This window comes from Gorilla gorilla, chromosome 8, assembly GCF_029281585.2.
Source record: "Gorilla gorilla gorilla isolate KB3781 chromosome 8, NHGRI_mGorGor1-v2.1_pri, whole genome shotgun sequence".
Taxonomy (NCBI): Eukaryota; Metazoa; Chordata; class Mammalia; order Primates; family Hominidae; genus Gorilla; species Gorilla gorilla.
Window position 1 is genome coordinate 101126705 of NC_073232.2, and position 19534 is coordinate 101146238.

At 39.2% G+C, this 19534-nt stretch overlaps 1 protein-coding gene across 1 annotated transcript; it reads left to right on the forward strand.

Annotated features, from left to right (window-relative positions):
• Positions 1-1044: 1044 nt before the first annotated feature.
• On the forward strand, positions 1045-18788 carry LIPM (lipase family member M). The gene is made up of 9 exons (XM_004049746.4): positions 1045-1335; positions 6581-6698; positions 11354-11552; positions 12801-12910; positions 13359-13495; positions 13635-13781; positions 15095-15166; positions 16104-16175; positions 18519-18788. The coding sequence occupies exons 1-9, from the start codon at positions 1189-1191 to the stop codon at positions 18786-18788; spliced, it is 1272 nt and encodes a 423-aa protein (XP_004049794.3). The 5' UTR covers positions 1045-1188.
• The last annotated feature ends 746 nt before the right edge of the window (positions 18789-19534 follow it).

The following is a 19534-nucleotide window of genomic DNA, read 5'->3' on the forward strand; positions in this document are numbered from 1 at the left end:
TTGCAGCACTGTTCACAATAGCAAAGACTTGGAACCAACTCAAGTGTCCAACAGCGATAGACTGGATTAAGAAAATGTGGCACCTATACACCATGGAATACTATGCAGCCATAAAAAAGGATGCATTCATGTCCTTTGTAGGGACATGGATGAAGCTGGAAACCATCATTCTCAGCAGACTATCACAAGGACAAAAAGCCAAACACTGCGTGTTCTCACTCATAGGTGGGAATTGAACAATGAGAACACTTGGACACAGGAAGGGGAATATCACACACCGGGGTCTGTCGTGGGGTGGGGGAAGTGGGGAGGGATAGCATTAGGAGATATACCTAATGTAAATGACAAGTTAATGGGTGCAGCACACCAACATGGCACATGTATACTTATGTAACAAACCTGCACGTTGTGCACATGTACCCTAGAACTTAAAATATAATAAATATATATAAAAAATAAAATACACAATAGCTGATGATTTATTTACTAGATAACCCATCTAGTCATATCCCAGTGATTAACTAGTGATTACAACTTAAAATAAAAATTTTGTGTATATCTATTTAATTGAACTAGACGAAATGGGCTAAACATGGAAGATTCATTTTCTTCTAATCAATGTTCTCACCCATCCCTAAAAATAGAAAATGTCCATAAAATTTTAGATATTTTAAATAAAAGTACTTATCACAACACTTATCTTTAACCAAAAAACAGTGATCATTGAAGACCCAGAATATGACTATGGAAACTTTCAGTGCTTTCTGTAGACTCCATCTTTTGCTATCTATCAAAGAAAGATAAAATCTAGGAGTGAAAGGAAAGAGGTTCCCTACACTCCTTATTATCTGGTGATAAAGTACAGGGGTTTTAATAGGCTGTACCAAATGCACAAAATTCCAGGTCACATCAAAGAAAGTTCTACACACCTGGAAGTTGAAGGATCAGGGATTACAAGTTGTGTGAGGGAGGAATGGGAGGAGTCAGATAGTATTGGGACATCCTAGGCAATGTTTCCAGCCTACTTTGTGTTCTTTCCCTACCAACTAAGCTTGTCTAATTTGCTTCAGAATTGGAAGAGGGAATTGCAGCAGGAAAATATGTGAAGAGTTTTTAAACCCACAAATTCTTCTTACTTTAGAATTAGTTGTTACATTGGCAGGAAAAAATAAATGCAGATGTTGGACCATGTTGGAAACCTTGTCAAGACAGTGGATTGTCTCACACAGAATGGAAATGTGGCTTCTGATTCTGGTGGCGTATATGTTCCAGAGAAATGTGAATTCAGTACATATGCCAACTAAAGCTGTGGACCCAGAAGCATTCATGAATATTGTAAGTTGGGATTTCTGGGAAATGAGGTACTTAACATGTTAACATTTGTATCTGTTTATTATTTACATTATGTATTATATTTATACATGGTGGTGATTCATACTAGAAGAGCATAGTGATGAAGTAGCAAATCGTACTAGAAAGAATGCTAAACTGGATGTCAGTATACCTGGGGTCTCCTCACACAAATTTAGTAAACTTGGGCAAATGACTTAATCTCTTTGAGCTTCAAACACAATTTAACTTTTCCTTGAACACTTTGGTTCATCCTATGAGTGGAGAAGTAATTAAGGCCTTTTAAGTTCACCCCAGTCCCTTGATTATTTCCATTTTGTCTGTACCTTTTATTCTTTTATTCTTTTTTTCCATATTGCAAAGGTGTCAGCCTTTGCTTCTTGCTGTCAGGGCACACACTTCTAGTAGCATCTTATACCATTCTAATCTATTCTTTTTATCCTGTTTCTGGACTGGTACTTTGCTGAATAGCAATAAAAGGACCCCGAGTTAGTGCTACACAGAACCTCCTACAAGTAAAATGCATAAATGACAATTCATCTCTTTAGTTTTCCCAGGAGTTTTTTTTTTTTTTTTGGTAGCTTTTCAAATTCTAAGCTGGGTTTTAGTAATGGTCACCCTATGGTAACACTTATCCCATAGCAGGGATTATGACACAAGCAGAGATACTATTCTATTTCAATTTCATTGCCCTGTGCAGTAGATAGGATCATTCACATATTTCAAATCCAGATACTGAGATTAAAGAGGTTAAACAAGTTGAACAAGGCCACACCAATGTAATAGCATAGCTACTATTTAAATTCAGGACTGCCTAAACACAAAGTCTATAATTATAAATACTATGCAATAAACCCTCCCAGGTGAGAAAGAGGAGAGGCTACCTCCAGATGAGTAAGACGATCTTGTGCAATGTTCATGTTCCAGAGATTTATCTAACAAACTCTCAGAAAATGGAACTTTAACATGTATTTATACCGATTTAAGACCCTTTCTACAGAAGCTTCCTTATATGGGTTCAAAAACTGAGAGGAAATAGAAATATTCTGTATCTGCATGGTGCTGAATATCAGGTTTCTTTTGACCATTCAATGATTAGGTGGTTTGTCTAGGTAGTTAGCACATTGGTGTCAGTCCTCAGGAGTCATCCTTCTGGCCCTGAGACTGTCCCACTTGAATTCCTCTGGTTTGGAGGTGAGGGGAATCTCTGTAGTGGCAGACAGAGATTATTTTCCTGGGCCCCACCCACTACGTGTACCCAGCACCTACACACCACTGGGGCTTCAGGAGTCTGTAGACTAAAGCCCATTGAATTGGGCTCTGCCTTGAAGCTATGCCTGGAAAAAAACAAAGTAAAATAGAAAATTCATATGATTGGTGTAAATTCAACAAAATAGAATAAAAGTAGTTGCGAGTTTGAACTGGTTCTGAGGTAGGAGAAGGGCAGGACTTACTTTCTGGTCCCAACAGGATATAGTGAATAAACAAGCACAAACCAGCAGGTGGTGAAAAAAAACAGCAAGAACCAGCAGTGGCCTGGAAGGCATCCTCTAGTTGCCCCGGCTGCTCATTAGCATAAGACACTCCTACCAGCACCATGACAGTTTACAAATGTCATAGCAATGACCCACGAGTTAGTACCCCTTTCCATGGCAATGGCCCAGAAGTTACTGTCCTGTTTCTGGAGATTTCTGAATAACCTGCCCCTTAATTTGCATGAAATTAATAGTTATAAGTAGGCATAAATACAGCTGCCAATAGCCCATACACTGCTGACTCTGGGAGCACTGCCTATGAATTAGCCCTGCTTTTCAAGGAGCAGTACCATTCAGTAAAAGATTACTGTCTAGTATTACCGGCTCGCCCTTGAATTCTTTCCTGGGCAAAGCCGAGAACCTTCCCAGGGTAAGCCCCAATTTTGGAGCTTACCTGTCCTGCATCGATTTGACTCTGTATATTCATGCATATGGATTATGGTCTATCTTATACTTTGATAAATAACTGGCCTTATGCATGTATTTTTTAAGCAAGTGTTTACTGAGCACTTACTAGGTCCATGATATTGTGCTGTGCACTAAGGTTAGACAGATCTAAGAATATTAAAAGCCCTGACTTTATGGAGCTTATAGTCCAGCAGGAAGGACAGATCATCAGTTAATCATTATAAAAGCAATGAAATGAAAGAAGAAAACATAAAATAGGGGGAACTAATCCAGAAAGCTTTGCTGAAGAAGGGTTTCAAAGCCTGAAATCTGAAAGATAAATGGCAGTTGCTTGAGAGGGTGGTAGCAAAAAGGTCAGCACATAGGACAGCTGGAGCAGCTAAGAACATGCCAGATTCAAGGAGCTGAAAGCAGCCTATATCTGGATGGTCTTTTAAACATTGACTTTTTTATACTATTACAAAAGCAATATATGCTCATTATAGAAAATTTTAAAAATACAAAAGAAGGCAATAGTCGCCAATGTACTCTGCACCAAGAACTGCTTTGTCATGCCTTTATCTTCATTCTAAATCTGTGAGGTTTTGTTTTCTTAAAAAGAAATGTCATGCACAATTTCCTATTTTCCAACTTTTTTTCTGCTTAACAATGTATATCATGAAGAATTTCCCAACGTTTTAAATACCCTTCTACAACATCATTTCACCTCGCTGCATTATGTTCCATTTTTTTAAATAAATATTTGCCCCAGGTTGGATTTTCTGGGGGACAGACTCTGAGGCAGAATTCATACAATAATGTTTATTAAGGAGAATCATCATCATCGCCTGTGGAAAGGAAGTAGAGAATCAGGAGTAAGGAAAGAGATAAATCAAATTGTGATACAGACTTCAAAACAGCCAGACTCAACTCCATGAGGAGCTATGGAGCTAAAACTGCTCTTCAGAGATGTCCTACCTTGGGCTGAGATGACCAGGCCTTTAGACTGCAAACAGGTCAGTCACTGGATGTGGCAGGAAGGGACGTGAACTTGGAGGAAGTGGCTTTCTACAGCTAAGGCCATTCCTACAGAAAATGACAGCCAAGGGTGATCTGTTGACAGCACTTCCAGTGGATGGGACCAGTCCTTTATTGCCTGCATAAATTTTCCTGCCGAGTATAGCATGTTGACCATCTTGCCACCTGTAGACAATGTTTGCAGCATTTGTAGTTCTTTTTCTTCTCAGATGTCCATGTCCCTATCCCTACCTCCTTGGCTCTTTTGAGCAACTTCTATTCACTCCTCAAGGCCCAGTTCAAATTCTTCCTCCATAAGACCTTGCCTGTCCAGCCCTGCTCATTTTGCTCCTCCTGCTCAGAATTCCTTTGCTCCTTCCTTCACTCTCATCCTTCATCCCTCATCTGACACATTATACATATCCTCTCAATAACTACTTGTCAGATGTCCTCCATTCTCATGTTTTTATATATATTTATCTCCCCAAATAGTTGACAACAGTGGTTCCTGAAGGATAGTTGTCAGATCAGCAACATCTGCTTTGCCTGGGAACTTGTATATCAATTTTTTGGGTTCCACACAGACCTGCTGTATCAGACTGTGAGTGGGGTCCTGCAATTTGTGTTTTAACAAACCCTCTAAGTAATTCTGATGCATGCTAAAATTTGAGACACTTCTATAAATTTTTTTTCTTTGAGATGGAGTCTCGCTCTGTCACCAGGTTGGAGTGCAGTGGCGCGATCTTGGCTCACTGTAACCTCTGCCTCCCAGATTCAAGCAATTCCTCTTCCTCAGCCTCCCGAGTAGCTAGGACTATAGGCATGCACCACCACGCCCGGCTAATTTTTTTTATTATTATTTTAGTAGAGCTGGTGTTTCACCATGTTGGCCAGGATGGTCTCGATCTCCTGACCTTGTGATCCACCCACCTCGGCCTCCCAAAGTGCTGAGATTACAGGTGTGAGCCACTGTGCCCGGCCTATACATTTTTTTAAGGTTAAGTATACAATGGTGTCTCACACACATACATGCACACATATACACTGCATTCCATAATATTCGGTTAATTGAGTTTTAATTATAGTGGTAGTTAATGCTTATTGAGTTCCTACTATGTGCTGAGAATTACAGTTAGTGTTATGTGTGCATTATCTTTTTGCATTTATTGCGACAGTCCCATGGAGTATGAACCATTAGAATTCCTAATTTACAGATGTGTGAACTGAAGCATAGGAGCAGTTTAACTAAATTTCTCAAGATTATACAGCTATTTTATGTATTAGTGTTAGAACCAGGGTTAAAACTCAAACAGTGGGACCCAGGAGCTTTCTCCTAATGACTATGCTTTGTTTTTGCCCTATATTCTACCCGGGCATGTGATGTTTGGCCTTCTCTCTTGCTCTTTTTTAAAGCAGCCCCTGATGCAAATGGTTCTCTCCTTCTCTCTGAGTGATAACAATGGGCAAGAATAGTGAGGATGCTTAGAAGATATTTGCAGCTACAAATTTTCCAAAGAATGTCTACATGTAACTACTGTATAGAGTAAGGATTCTTAACCAGGTGTTCGTATGTAGGCAACAAGATATCTGAAACTCCTGAAATTGAATGCAAAACCATGTTTTCGTATCCATTGTATATCCATTTTTATAGTTCTCCTCAAATTCACAGAGGGAACTTTAACCTGAAAATGTTAGGAATCAATGCTCTTGAGTCTGTGGTTTTAGAACTGGAAAGAACCTTAGGAAATGCATGGCTCAGGAATGCTCATAAGTTGTCCTGGAACAGGTGCCCCACTGGCTGCTTTAGAACCATCTTATCTGTAACCTGAAGTGGGCTCAAGACTCTGTATGTTTCAATGCCCAGAAGATTCTGATGCACAACGAGGTTTTGGAATCAATGTTCTGGTCCAGTGGTTCTCAAACATTAGGGTTACATCAAAATTCCCTAAAGAGCTTGAGACACAAACTGCTAGGCCCAGTCCTCTGAGTTCCTGATTCAGTAGGTTTGGTTGGAATTTGCATATCTAACAGATTAGTCCAAGTGATGCTGATGCCTTTGTCCCAAGGCCCATACTTTGAGAACCATAATTCTATTCCGGTTTCCATATTAAGACAAAGAAAGTAAGGACTAGAGAGGGTTAGCAGATTTTTCTAAGGTAACATGATTAGCTAGGGAAAAGCAAGGACTTTCACTGTGTCTTACAGTATCAAGGAATCTACTCTTACTTTTGGATCATTGAGAATATAGCCACAGAGAACTGAACCCAAAAGAAATTGTGCTTTTTCCATAGAGTGAAATCATCCAACATCAAGGCTATCCCTGTGAGGAATATGAAGTCGCAACTGAAGATGGGTATATCCTTTCTGTTAACAGGATTCCTCGAGGCCTAGTGCAACCTAAGAAGACAGGTATGGGTCACCCCATGTCACCGCAACACAGCAGTCTTCTCTGCAGTCACGATTTCCTTGTGATTTGAATGTAGAAGAGACCCTGGGATCTTAATGCAGACTGAGGTCCATTGTTCAGGTCAAAGGATGGTGTCAGTTCCCCCATAGTCTCCATCACCACCACCCTGTCCGTCCCCACTGCCACCAATTAACTTAATTAAACATACAGTGTTTGCTTTTCAAAACACACCTTCAAGAAAAGGTCATTTCTTGACTTATTTTAGCACTTAACCCATTCCCCAAAACTCCTCCTATGTAGACATTCTAAAATATTTACTGACAATTCCTTGAACGACCATACCAACCTCTGATTATGAAGAATTCAAGCTTCTTTATGGCACCTGGTACCCGCTCCTGTATACTCTGTATTCCTCATCTAAAGAGCACTTAAAATATTTAAGATGTTGCCTAGCTTTTTACTAAGGGCTTTTGAAAAACGGAAGTTCTATACATACATTTTATTTTATTTTATTTTTGAGGCGGAGTTTTGCACTTGTTGCCCAGGCTGGAGTGCAGTGGTAGGATCTCAGCTCACCGCAACCTCAGCCTCCTGGGTTCAAGCAATTCTCCTGCTTCAGCCTCCCGAGTAGCTGGGATTACAGGCATACGCCACCACACCTGGCTAATTTTTGTATTTTTGGTAGAGACAGCGTTTCTCCATGTTGGTCAGGCTGGTCTTGAACTCCCGACCTCAGGTGATCCACCTTCCTCCGCCTCCCAAAGTGCTGGGATTACAGGCATGAGCCACCGTGCCTGGCTATACATACATTTTAAATGTTTGATACATGTTTCCGTAGTTCATACAATTCCACCCTTTTGTATGTGGGATTTTCAGCTATTGTTATTTTTTAAACATTTGTTTTCATTACTAAAATATGCCTATTTTTCATTTCTATTTGGCTGGATTCTTTTTAATACTCTAGCAGTAGGTTTATAGTAGCAACTATATTGTCTTTCTTGTGTATAGGTAATATAATTTCTTGTGTTATTTTGATATGCCAGATACACTGATAAGTGCTTTATTTGTATTAGTCTCATTTAATTTTCACAATTACCCTAAGAAACTGCTACTCACATATGTTAAGCAACTTGCCCAAAAAGTCTGTGCTAGTGCTTGCTAGTGAGTTGTAAAACCTGCACTCAAATCAAATCTGTCTCTCTGCCATTATAGCCCGTGTTCTTAACTAGGACCAGAAAATGCTGGACAAATGCTATTGGGCTTTGGTGTAAAGAAGCTTTGGGGTTCTGTTTTACTCCAATTTGTACTTGTGTAGCTTTTTGAAACCACGTTTTTTTTTCTCACTAGCTGCACAGCTGCGCCTTATACATCTCTAGAGTGCACCTACCTCAGTGTCTTTGAACTTAAATTTCTCCCTCTGGACCACTGTTTCATCAGATGTCTATGCAGCTTGCCTTGGCCCTTCTTTCAGCCGACTTTATCAGAGTTCTTCCCTGGCCACCCTATTCAAAATTGCAGCTCTTTGCTACCTATTGAGTTCTAGCCCCTTACCCTGCTTATTTTCCATATAGCACTTACCATCACCTGATATAACAGATATTTGCATGTTTGTCTATTGTCTGTCTCCCCCCAGTCAGAGTGTAAACTCAGTGAGAGCAGAGACATCATTTGTTTTGCTCAAGGCTAGAACCAGTAACTAAATGAGTGCTGAGCACATTCTGGTGCTAATAAATATTTGTGGGATGAATTACAGATTTTGTATAAATAAATGAATAGCCTGGGGACACAGCCCCACGAATCCCAGGGGAGAGGGCAAAGCACAGTTCTTCCAAGCAGTCGAGTGACTTAGCAATTACTAAGCGTGGGGGTCACCTGCAGCCCCTATTCATGGATGGAATTTGTTTTCTTACATCCTGTTGATTCAGACTGTTCACACATTGCCCAGGTGTTTGAGGTTCAAGGAATCTGCCTCCTTGGTCCAGTCGGTGCAGAATACTTCCCTCTAGTGGCCAATGTTGTTGGCATGTGCCTCTTCAGAGGCAATCTCCCGTATCAAAAAAAAAAAAAAAAAAAAAAAAAAAAAAAATTTCACCAACCAAGAAAGCCAATGAAATTCTTATTGAAAACAACTGAAAAATGTTTACTGAAAAGCTTATAGCTTGTGGTAGCGGCCTTTTTATCTTTATCAAAGAATCTTAGTTGGCTTCAATATCAAGAGAGAAAATAGGCTGGGCCATCCTCAGAAATGACAGCTGTGTAAGTGTAGCCCTTACACACTTACCTGCTGGCTGTAAATTAAATAGAAGACCTAGGGGATGTTTGAAATGATATAAATGAGCCATTCCTCTTGTTAGGGGAATCACAAGAACAAACTATATGACTAAGTAGAACCAAGGTGACCTTAACCATGGGAAATGCCCTAAAGACTCTCAAGGGGAGCATTGATCACCTTGGTTTGATTGTCCTGTGTTAACACAGCTGAGGTCACCTCCCTGAGAACTAAGAGGATGAACTAAATGACCAGATTAGATTTTCAAGGAAAATCTAAAATAACACTGAGTTCCTTCCTCCTGGCCCTTCACTCACAGTCCGCAGTGACCCACACATTCTCTCCCTTGAGAGATAAAATGAGGCAGATGGAATTCATGAAGACTGTCAAGATGCTGGATGAGTCTGGCGTAGAAGGGCTTTTGTCCTACAGGGAGACTGCATGTGTGTTTGGTGCCCGTTTATAGCAATAACAACAAGAGCTACCCATCTGATCTGAGGTCGGGCAGCATGCTGAGTGCTTAATGCACAGTACCGCATTTAACCCTCCCCTGCCAAAACCCTGTGAGGTGGGCAATTGTCCTCATTTTGCTAATGAGAACACTGAAGCTCAGAAAGTCACTTGCTTTAGAGAATTATAACAATAATAATGAAAGCAATAAAGCTGTTTTTTACTGCAGGCTTCTTCTGAGCCATACTGAGGTGTGGATATTGCATTCATGATTTGATTTAATTCTCACAAGTCCTGTTGAGGGCATGACATATTTTTTACTCCTAATAGGGCAGCACTTTATTAATCTTTCAGCCAAATTTGCTAATGTCAAAATAATATATATGCCTTAATTTATTGAACACATTAGAATTTTTAAAACCCTTCATCCTTCTCTATTCTCTACTGATATTCTTATAATTCTTTATTTTGATATAATTTCCAATTTATGGAAAAGTTCTGGGAATAGTACAAGGGACTTCCATATGCCCTTTGCCCTGATTTACCAACTGTTTACAGTTTTACCCCATTTATTTTATCATTATCTCTCCCCCATCTCTTACATGTATCTTAATACTTTTTCCAAAACCTTTGATGGTAAATTTGAGACATACATCATACCTATTTGCCCCTAAGTACTTCAGTGAGTATTTTCTAAGAACAAGAGTATTCCCTTCTATAACTGCAATACCTTTATCAAAGTTAGAAAACAAACATTGATTGACATTAGTGTTTAATTCGTAGTCTATATCCAAATTTTGGCAATTGTCCCAAAGTCCTTTACAGCTGTTTTCCCTCCTCTTATCCATAATCTAATCCAGGATCATTTACTATACATTTGGCCATCAAGTCTGTCTCCTTCATAAACAAACAATTCCTAAGGTTTTGTCTTTTTGATTTTTGCATTTTTGAAGAGTTTTGGACAGGGATTTAATTTGCTTTATCTGATGTTTCTTCATGGTGTGATTCAAGTTATATGTTTTTGGCAGGAATAACACAAAAGTGAAGTTATATCTTTCTTGGTTCATCATATTATGAAGCAAATAATGTTGGATTGTTCCAATAATGATAATAACTTTAATGACTTCATTAAGGTGGTATCTGCCAGGTTTTTCTAAAGTTAGTATTTTTCCTTTTGTAATTAACAAATAAGTTATGGGAAGATAATTTCAGGATATGTAGTATTCTGTCTTTAAACTTTTACTCACTAATTTTAACATTCACTGATAATTTCAATCTTTCTGAATTTGTTAGTTGGTATTGTACTGTAAATCAATGTTTTGTATTTACTAATTGGCATTCTGTAAATAAGAGCTTTTCCTTCCAATTATTTGTTCATTTATTTATTGGTCTCTATATGGACTTGAACATTCTTAATTTATTCAATGGGATATAATTATTTACTATAATTATTTTGATGCTCAATATTTCTGTATTTGAACAGTGGGAGCTCCTTCAAGCTGGCTTGTGGGTCCTTTTGACATGAAGGTCTCTTAATCACTAAGCCATTGTATATATGTGGTATACGTATACCTTAATAATCATACTATACCATCTACTGGGGCCCTTTCAATATTTCTGAAGAGCCCAGACAAGTCTGATAATAATTACACAAAACTAAGAACAGAAGTTAAACTTTATAGATTCTTTTTCTGCCGGGCAACATGCCATCCATTTCTTGTGCTCTATTTTATTAAAGCATAACAAAAATCTTATTTTACTGATGAGGAAATCAAGGCACACACCAAAGGTCAAGTAATTGGCCAAGATAACTAAGCTAGCAAGCAGCTGAATCAAGATCTGAACACAGGTTTGTTTGCTTTGAAAGCTCTTATTCATTACTGGACAACAAGAAAGGGAGAGAACATTTCATACAGTTGAAATTTTCTCTTTTTGCAGGTTCCAGGCCTGTGGTGTTACTGCAGCATGGCCTAGTTGGAGGTGCTAGCAACTGGATTTCCAACCTGCCCAACAACAGCCTGGGCTTCATTCTGGCAGATGCTGGTTTTGACGTGTGGATGGGGAACAGCAGGGGAAACGCCTGGTCTCGAAAACACAAGACCCTCTCCATAGACCAAGATGAGTTCTGGGCTTTCAGGTATATGATAATCTCGAGAACAGAGGTAGACATGTCTGTCTTTCAAAAAAATGGGTAAAAAATTACGGCTTCTAGTATTTGGTTGATTTATTTTGGTTGAGTCATCATTATCTTAACATGATATCCCCCAGTTTTCTTAATTAACTAGTGATTCCTTGGTTGAAGTAGTGAGGAATGCTGAGTTCCCCGTGTAGAAGGTGGGTCTAGCTAATAGGGTGAGAATGGTGGTTGGTGTCAGGTGACTAAGATTGGAATGAGAGAAGTGTAGATCAATTTCCTCATGGGCGGCGGGGGGCAGGGGGGGGGTGGTAATAGCATAATAGTACTCCAGAAGGAGAAGAGACCAGGCAGCATTAAAAAAAAAAGAAAGGAAACTATTAAGCCTAGTGTGTTAGTCTGTTTTCACACTGCTGTAAAGAACTGCCCGAGACTAAGTAATTTATAAAGTAAAGAGTTTTAATTTACTCACAGTTCAGCGTGGCTGGGGAGGCCTCAGAAAGCTTACAATCATGGCAGAAGGCGAAGGGGAAGCAAGGCACCCTTTTCACAAGGCTGCAGCAAGAAGTGCTGAGCAAAAGGGGGAAGAGCCCTTTATAAAACAATCAGATCTTATGAGAACTCACTATCACGAGAATAGCACAGGGGAAACCACTCCCATGATTCAACTACCTCCACCTGGTCTCTCCCTTGACACATGGGGATTACAGGGATTATAGGGATTACAATTCAAGATGAGATCTGAGTGGGAACACAAGGCCTAACCATATCACCTAGGGACCATCGATTTGACTTACCTCTCATGTTCTTACAAAAGATTTTTAATGCTTTTATTTAAATTACCTGTTGATGTTCAACTCACTCTTTATGCCTATCAGAAAAGGACCACTTCAGCATCTTTACAACTATTCCTGTAAATGAATCTGCAGAGCCCTGTGCTGTTCTGCTTAACAGTAGAACACGACACTTCCACTAGGAGTTGCGTTATGTGCTCAGTAAATATTCACTGAAGATAATTATTGCTATGTGATAACATCTAGAGAAAACAGCAGTTTGCTGACAGCCTGTGACTCCAGAGGCACCCATGCTTCATAGGTTTGAAAGAAATCCATTCTGAGTGTTGTGAGGGACACAGTAACAAGCTGTCAGAGTTGACAACTCAAGGGCTTGTTTGTAAACCTGGTGTGGGGGGGTACTTTTGTTTGTTTCTGATTATAATTTTTCATATAACTTTGTCTTTTCCCCTTGTAGTTATGATGAGATGGCTAGGTTTGACCTTCCTGCAGTGATAAACTTTATTTTGCAGAAAACGGGCCAGGAAAAGATCTATTACGTCGGCTATTCACAGGGCACCACCATGGGTAGGTTCAAAGAAAAGCAGGTTTGTACACTCGGAAGAAATGTGAGCATACGACACTAGCTATCCCTGAAATCTGTCACCTTGTGCTTCCTTCAGACCTGGTCTTTTCATCTTCAGAATCATGTAGTCCCCAGCAATGTGTCTAGCATATAGACATATGTGCTAGATATAGCATATCTCTGCGCTATATGTGTCTAGATATAGCATATCTCTCAATATAAATATTTTCTCAAAGCCAACATCATTTTATTCAATTATTTATTTAACTCATTGAGCACCTACTACTTGAAAGCAAATATGCTGGTGTCATAAGGACCTTATAATTTTATAGGAGAGGTAAGATGCAATCACATATATACTTATTGAAATATGTATTTAAAAGCAAAATACACATTTTATGAGTTCTAAAAATATTCAGTATTCATGTTGACATATTTCTTCTTTTGCAGGCTTTATTGCATTTTCCACCATGCCAGAGCTGGCTCAGAAAATCAAAATGTATTTTGCTTTAGCGCCCATAGCCACTGTTAAGCATGCAAAAAGCCCCGGGACCAAATTTTTGTTGCTGCCAGATATAATGATCAAGGTATGAGACTCCTCAGAAAATTTCCTGTGTACGTAGAAAAATCTTCCAGCCCAATTTCCTAAAACATAAACTTTTAAATTACAGTCACATCTTTTCTGTCTGTCATGTAATGACTCTATGTCACTTCATATTTTCACAGGGATTGTTTGGCAAAAAAGAATTTCTGTATCAGACCAGATTTCTCAGACAACTTGTTATTTACCTTTGTGGCCAGGTGATTCTTGATCAGATTTGTAGTAATATCATGTTACTTCTGGGTGGATTCAACACCAACAATATGAACATGGTAAGTGGGAGCCTAGTAAATTCCCAGAATCCCAGCATAAAGCTGGGAGTCATATGGCTCACCCCTGGAGGGAGAGCTAATGCCAGTGAAGACTCAGAGTAATGATATATTCCCAGTAACTCAGTTCTCTGCAAACTGTAAGGAAATAAGGGAAATGCTTCAGTATGGACTGAAACAAGGTTAACATAAGGGCATTGCTGATATTAAATCACAGATTATAGATGGAAGAGGTCTGAAAGCAGCTTTACTACAGTGAATTAAATTAAAAAGAGCAATTAGTACATGTTAGACAACAGAGACAACTGTCATGCATCATCCACCTCTACCCTGCACTGGGGTCCTGTAGGTTTGTAGTTTAAGTTCTTTGATGGAACATCAGGGACCTTCATTTTGGCTTAGGCTACCAGTTGGTATCACTGGGTGGGTTCCCTAGGAAGCATACTCTGAGATGGAGGTTAATGTGAACAATGATTTGGGTTCTGCTCTAGGGATAATACCTAGAGAAGGAAAAGAAACAGGACTAGGTAGGTGAAAAAGTCAAGTAGTGATGCAGTCTCAATAGGAGACTTAGTTGATCCTGCAGGGATTTTTGAAGATAGGATGACCCTTCAGAACCGTCTCAAGTTAGGAAGAGAGGGTTGGGTCTTTATACACCATATCAATCAGTCATTTAATGTAGCCACACCAGTAACAGGGGCGCACTGGGCAATGTATCTGCCTACAATTGGTGCAATCCTCAAAGCAGGCTGAGAGTGGAGGGCTGTTTGCCAGCAGCACTCCCAGCAGCTGGGGCAACATTTCCTTAATTCTGAATATGTTTTCTTCTTCTTTAAGATTAATAATTTGATTTATATTAAGGATTTGAAAAGCATATATTATGTATCAGGCTAATTTATTACCTATACCAAGCCTATGAGTGTTATTAATATCCCCACTTTGCAGATTAGTATACTAAGATTTAGTAGATTAAGTGACTCACTCAAATTCACCTAAAAATTAAACTGCAGAGCTAGGATTTGAATACAGGCTCAATGCTAGAGCCCTCATCCTAAATATCACTAGTAAAATTTTTTTTTAATTAGAGGCCAGATCTCTGATGAGAACCTATTCTCAGATGAAAAATACCGGTGTCTGGCAATACATTTAGTGACATTTTATTTACGTGCATGTACATATTTTTGTTTCATAGATAATTGCTGATAACTTAATAATGTTACCATTTCTTAGTCTGACACCCTGGAGATTTGGTCTTGACAGGGTATACATCTTGTGAGTATTTCTATTTCCCCCAAAATACTCATGGTTTGTTACAGAGCCGAGCAAGTGTATATGCTGCCCACACTCTTGCCGGAACATCTGTGCAAAATATTCTACACTGGAGCCAGGTAAGAATGTTGAATTTGCAGTCTTTGCTAAATGTCCTGTTATATTTTGTGTAGAATAGTCAAAGGACACCATTTAGATAGGCCAGGGATTATTTCACACTTATTCTAAGATGAAATGCAATATCGTTAATGCTATTTTGATGGAGAATTTGATCTGGATCACTGAAACTTTTCAAGAAATGGGAAGAAAGAACAGAAGTAGCCTAAGAACTTCTTTAGATCTTAAAAGTATGAATTTAGATGATCCAAGTGAGACTTCTCTCTGTCTCTAGACACCTCAAAGATGTGGCTGGAGATAATTATGTTTCTACATCTTCTCTTCAGCTCCTCCAACAACACAGTCAGGTAGAAACAAAAATGCTAATGTGGGGTCTGTCAAAAGAGATATTCACAGGAGTCCTTCACACTGCAAACTTTACCTGCAATTACAGGAAACACACACCTCTGTGTGTCTATGTGGTGTGTGTGAAAGAGAGGGATGGGGGAAGGAGAGAGTTCTCTCTGTTGAAAGGTGGGGAGAGACAGAGAGAGAGAGAGCAATTGTACCATCAAAACCAGAGAAGAATTATAAGTTCAATTAAATTTTGGTTGCTATCTTCCAGGATCACCACATTGCACAATTCCAGGGCACAATTCCCCATTGTAGCCCACACAGTTGTGGAGGATACCCACTCACATTAATTACAATGAAGATGTACTTCCTGGAGTTGCTAATGCAATGATCAAGAATTTATGTAGTCCCTCTTTCTTCTCAAAAGGCCTCATTCTTGTCTTACCATTTTCCTGAGACGCTTATCCCAACGTTGAATGGAAGAGCAGCTCAACCTTTGCTCTCTGCTTCCCTCATGAGTGCACACTGGGTAGCACATTTCCACCACCCCACCACGCTTATCCACTGAGACGTTGGAATGCCTTGTAAATTTTTGTCTCCTTTTAGGCAGTGAATTCTGGTGAACTCCGGGCATTTGACTGGGGGAGTGAGACCAAAAATCTGGAAAAATGCAATCAGGTAAGAAAATCAAATACCATCTGCTGAAAATATATACATTGGAAATGTATGACAGGGACGTTATAATGACAGTTTATTCTAGATATGGGAATAAAATATGAAAATTTAAGCAGAAAATAATGGTTCATGTTTGACTCCATTTGAAAATGGTTAAGTTCACAGCTGATCCAAGAAACCTCTCTGCTTTTACAATGGAGTAGGAGGCCTTTTTAGCTGAGGCTGTCTCCCTAAACAAGGTACTGGGCTTCTCAGGAGCAAGATGAAATAGATATAGTCAAGAGAAGAGTGTAGTCTATGGTGGATACTAGAAGGATTATTTTAGAATTAAAAAAAATGGGATGGTGGCAGTAAGTTTGTTTCATGGCACAGTAAAAGGAACATTAAATGGCAAGTGAGGATTGCTGTGTAAGTTTTGCCTCTGCACTATAAACTTCTGTAATAGGAGGGAGGCTGCTTTAATTTTTCAGGCTTCAATTTCTTTACCTTGAAAATAAAAATTTGGGGCTTAGAAAATCCATAGGCATTCTCCCTAGTTATACTTTCAATGAATCTGTAATTTGCAAGTTACATTTTTTAAAAATGTTGTTACATTACCCAAGAAAATATGTAGCTAATGCTATGAACTAAAATTAGATATCAAAGTGTGGAGATTCAGAATTGCACAGGTATGCCCTTTAGAACATAAAATCTTCTGAAGATTTTTGGTAATCATGTGTATGAATGTAAATAAATATTTACCATAGAAACAAAACTGGAAGGGGCAGATTAGACACAGCTTAGTCTTTCTTTGAGACCCTCACATCATAAATTAACATCCACTGCCATATGTCTATCTAGATGTAAAATGCTAGGAAACTGGACAAACTGTGCAGTGCCCCTGGATAGCGAACTCTCAATCTCTGGTATCAGCTGCTTCTCTTGAAGTCCTTCTTCACTGTTTCCCAAAATATGTCTTTAGAGAAAGTATTTCTGTTCAAAGATGTTTTTTTAATTGTATTTATTTACTTTTGAGACAGAATCTTGCTCTGTCACCCAGGCTGGAGTGCAGTGGCGCAGTCTCGGCTCACTGAAACCTCTGCCTCCCAGCTTTGAGCCATTCTCTTGCCTCAGCCTCCCCAGTAGCTGGGACTACAAGCGCACGCCACCATGCTCAGCTAAATTTTTTTTTTTTTTTGTACTTTTAGGGATGGGGTTTCACCATGTTGGTCAGGCTGGTCTCAAACTCCTGACCTCAAGTGATCCACCTACCTCGGCCTCCCAAAGTGCTGGGATTACAGGCGTGAGCCACTGTGCCCGGCCCTAAGATGGCTTTAATTTATCAACATTTAATGGACTGAGTTCTAGAGAAATTGATTCATGCAGAATAGGCACCAGAAAATGGGAGTGGAAGGGAAGAGTAAACAAACACACACACAAAAAATCATGGAATCACAGAGACTCAGAGCGAGATATGACATTTAGTTCAATCTTTTCACCTGTAAGATGACAAAAAAAATTACTAGCCCCATAGAATTTTTCAACCTTCCTTATCCAAATTAGGCCATAACTGAGCCACAAAGAGAAACCAGAGCATCTAGGATTGGAGCCAAGACTCCATGGTGGATTTCCTGAGTAAGAAATGGGCCTTACCACTTCTGAGGAAAGTTCTGGATGCTGATTAATCTCAAGGGCTCAACCGGCTAGGCTAATTCTACGAACACTGCATAAATATGGAAAGTTCCCAGGTATTAGGAATACTAATTGGTATATTTGGTGGGGAAGGGTGAGGAATAAGGGTTGGAGCAGGTATTTAACTTTTACTTCCCTTTAGCTCAAATTACCTGAGTGCCATAGGCCATGGTTCTGGCAAATGCAGTCAAGCCGGGTCTGCCTCAAAGGCTGCCTGGGATCACATAAAGACTGTGAAGATGCAGAGCCCTTCCCAGCAGATTCCTTGCTTTTCTCTGTGGAATATAATTCTTGTCTCATGAAATGTTTGTGAAATTATCTTTTAAAAGAACAGGGGCATTATTTTTAAAAACAATTTATTTACAAAATATTTAATAGGAAGAAAAAAGAAATACAAGGCATTCCATGTTTTTATGTGTTTTCTCATTTGATCTAGCAAGTTATTACAGATATTATCCCCAGTCACAGAAGAAGAAACTGAGGTTCAATAATGTTAAGTAATTTTACCTTAAAGTAAGGGCGGGAACAGAAATTCTTAACAGAGTTGTGTGGCTCTAACACCCATGTACCCTTCACCACAACAGATGGCATGTTTATTATGTCTATTTGAAACATAAATTATGAGTCTGAAAGTCCAAATGTTACCTAGAGTTAAGAACTATTCCTTTTCTCTAGCCAACTCCTGTAAGGTACAGAGTCAGAGATATGACGGTCCCTACAGCAATGTGGACAGGAGGTCAGGACTGGCTTTCAAATCCAGAAGATGTGAAAATGCTGCTCTCTGAGGTGACCAACCTCATCTACCATAAGAATATTCCTGAATGGGCTCACGTGGATTTCATCTGGGGTTTGGATGCTCCTCACCGTATGTACAATGAAATCATCCATCTGATGCAGCAGGAGGAGACCAACCTTTCCCAGGGACAGTGTGAGGCCGTATTGTGAAGCATCTGACACTGACGATCTTAGGACAACCTCATGAGGGATGGGGCTAGGACCCATGAAGGCAGAATTACGGAGAGCAGAGACCTAGTATACATTTTTCAGATTCCCTGCACTTGGCACTAAATCCAACACTTACATTTACATTTTTTTCTGTAAATTAAAGTACGTATTAGGTAAATAGAGGTTTTGTATGCTATTATATATTCTACCATCTTGAAGGGTAGGTTTTACCTGATAGCCAGAAAATATCTAGACATTCTCTATATCATTCAGGTAAATCTCTTTAAAACACCTATTTTTTTTTCTATAAGCCATATTTTTGGAGCACTAAAGTAAAATGACAAATTGGGACAGATATTGAGGTCTGGAGTCTGTGGATTCTTGTTGACTTTGACAAAATAAGCTAGACATTTTCACCTTGTTGCCACAGAGACATAACACTACCTCAGGAAGCTGAGCTGCTTTAAGGACAACAACAACAAAATCAGTGTTACAGTATGGATGAAATCTATGTTAAGCATTCTCAGAATAAGGCCAAGTTTTATAGTTGCATCTCAGGGAAGAAAATTTTATAGGATGTTTATGAGTTCTCCAATAAATGCACTCTGCATTACATAAAGCATGTATGTGCATTTCAGTGTCTAGATTCTAGTCCAAGCTTGTTGGAAGGTTTACAGCTTGTTGCTAGGAGACCTAATGACTAAAAATTTCTGGCTCAATTTTCTGCCTCCAAAAATTAAAAGCTA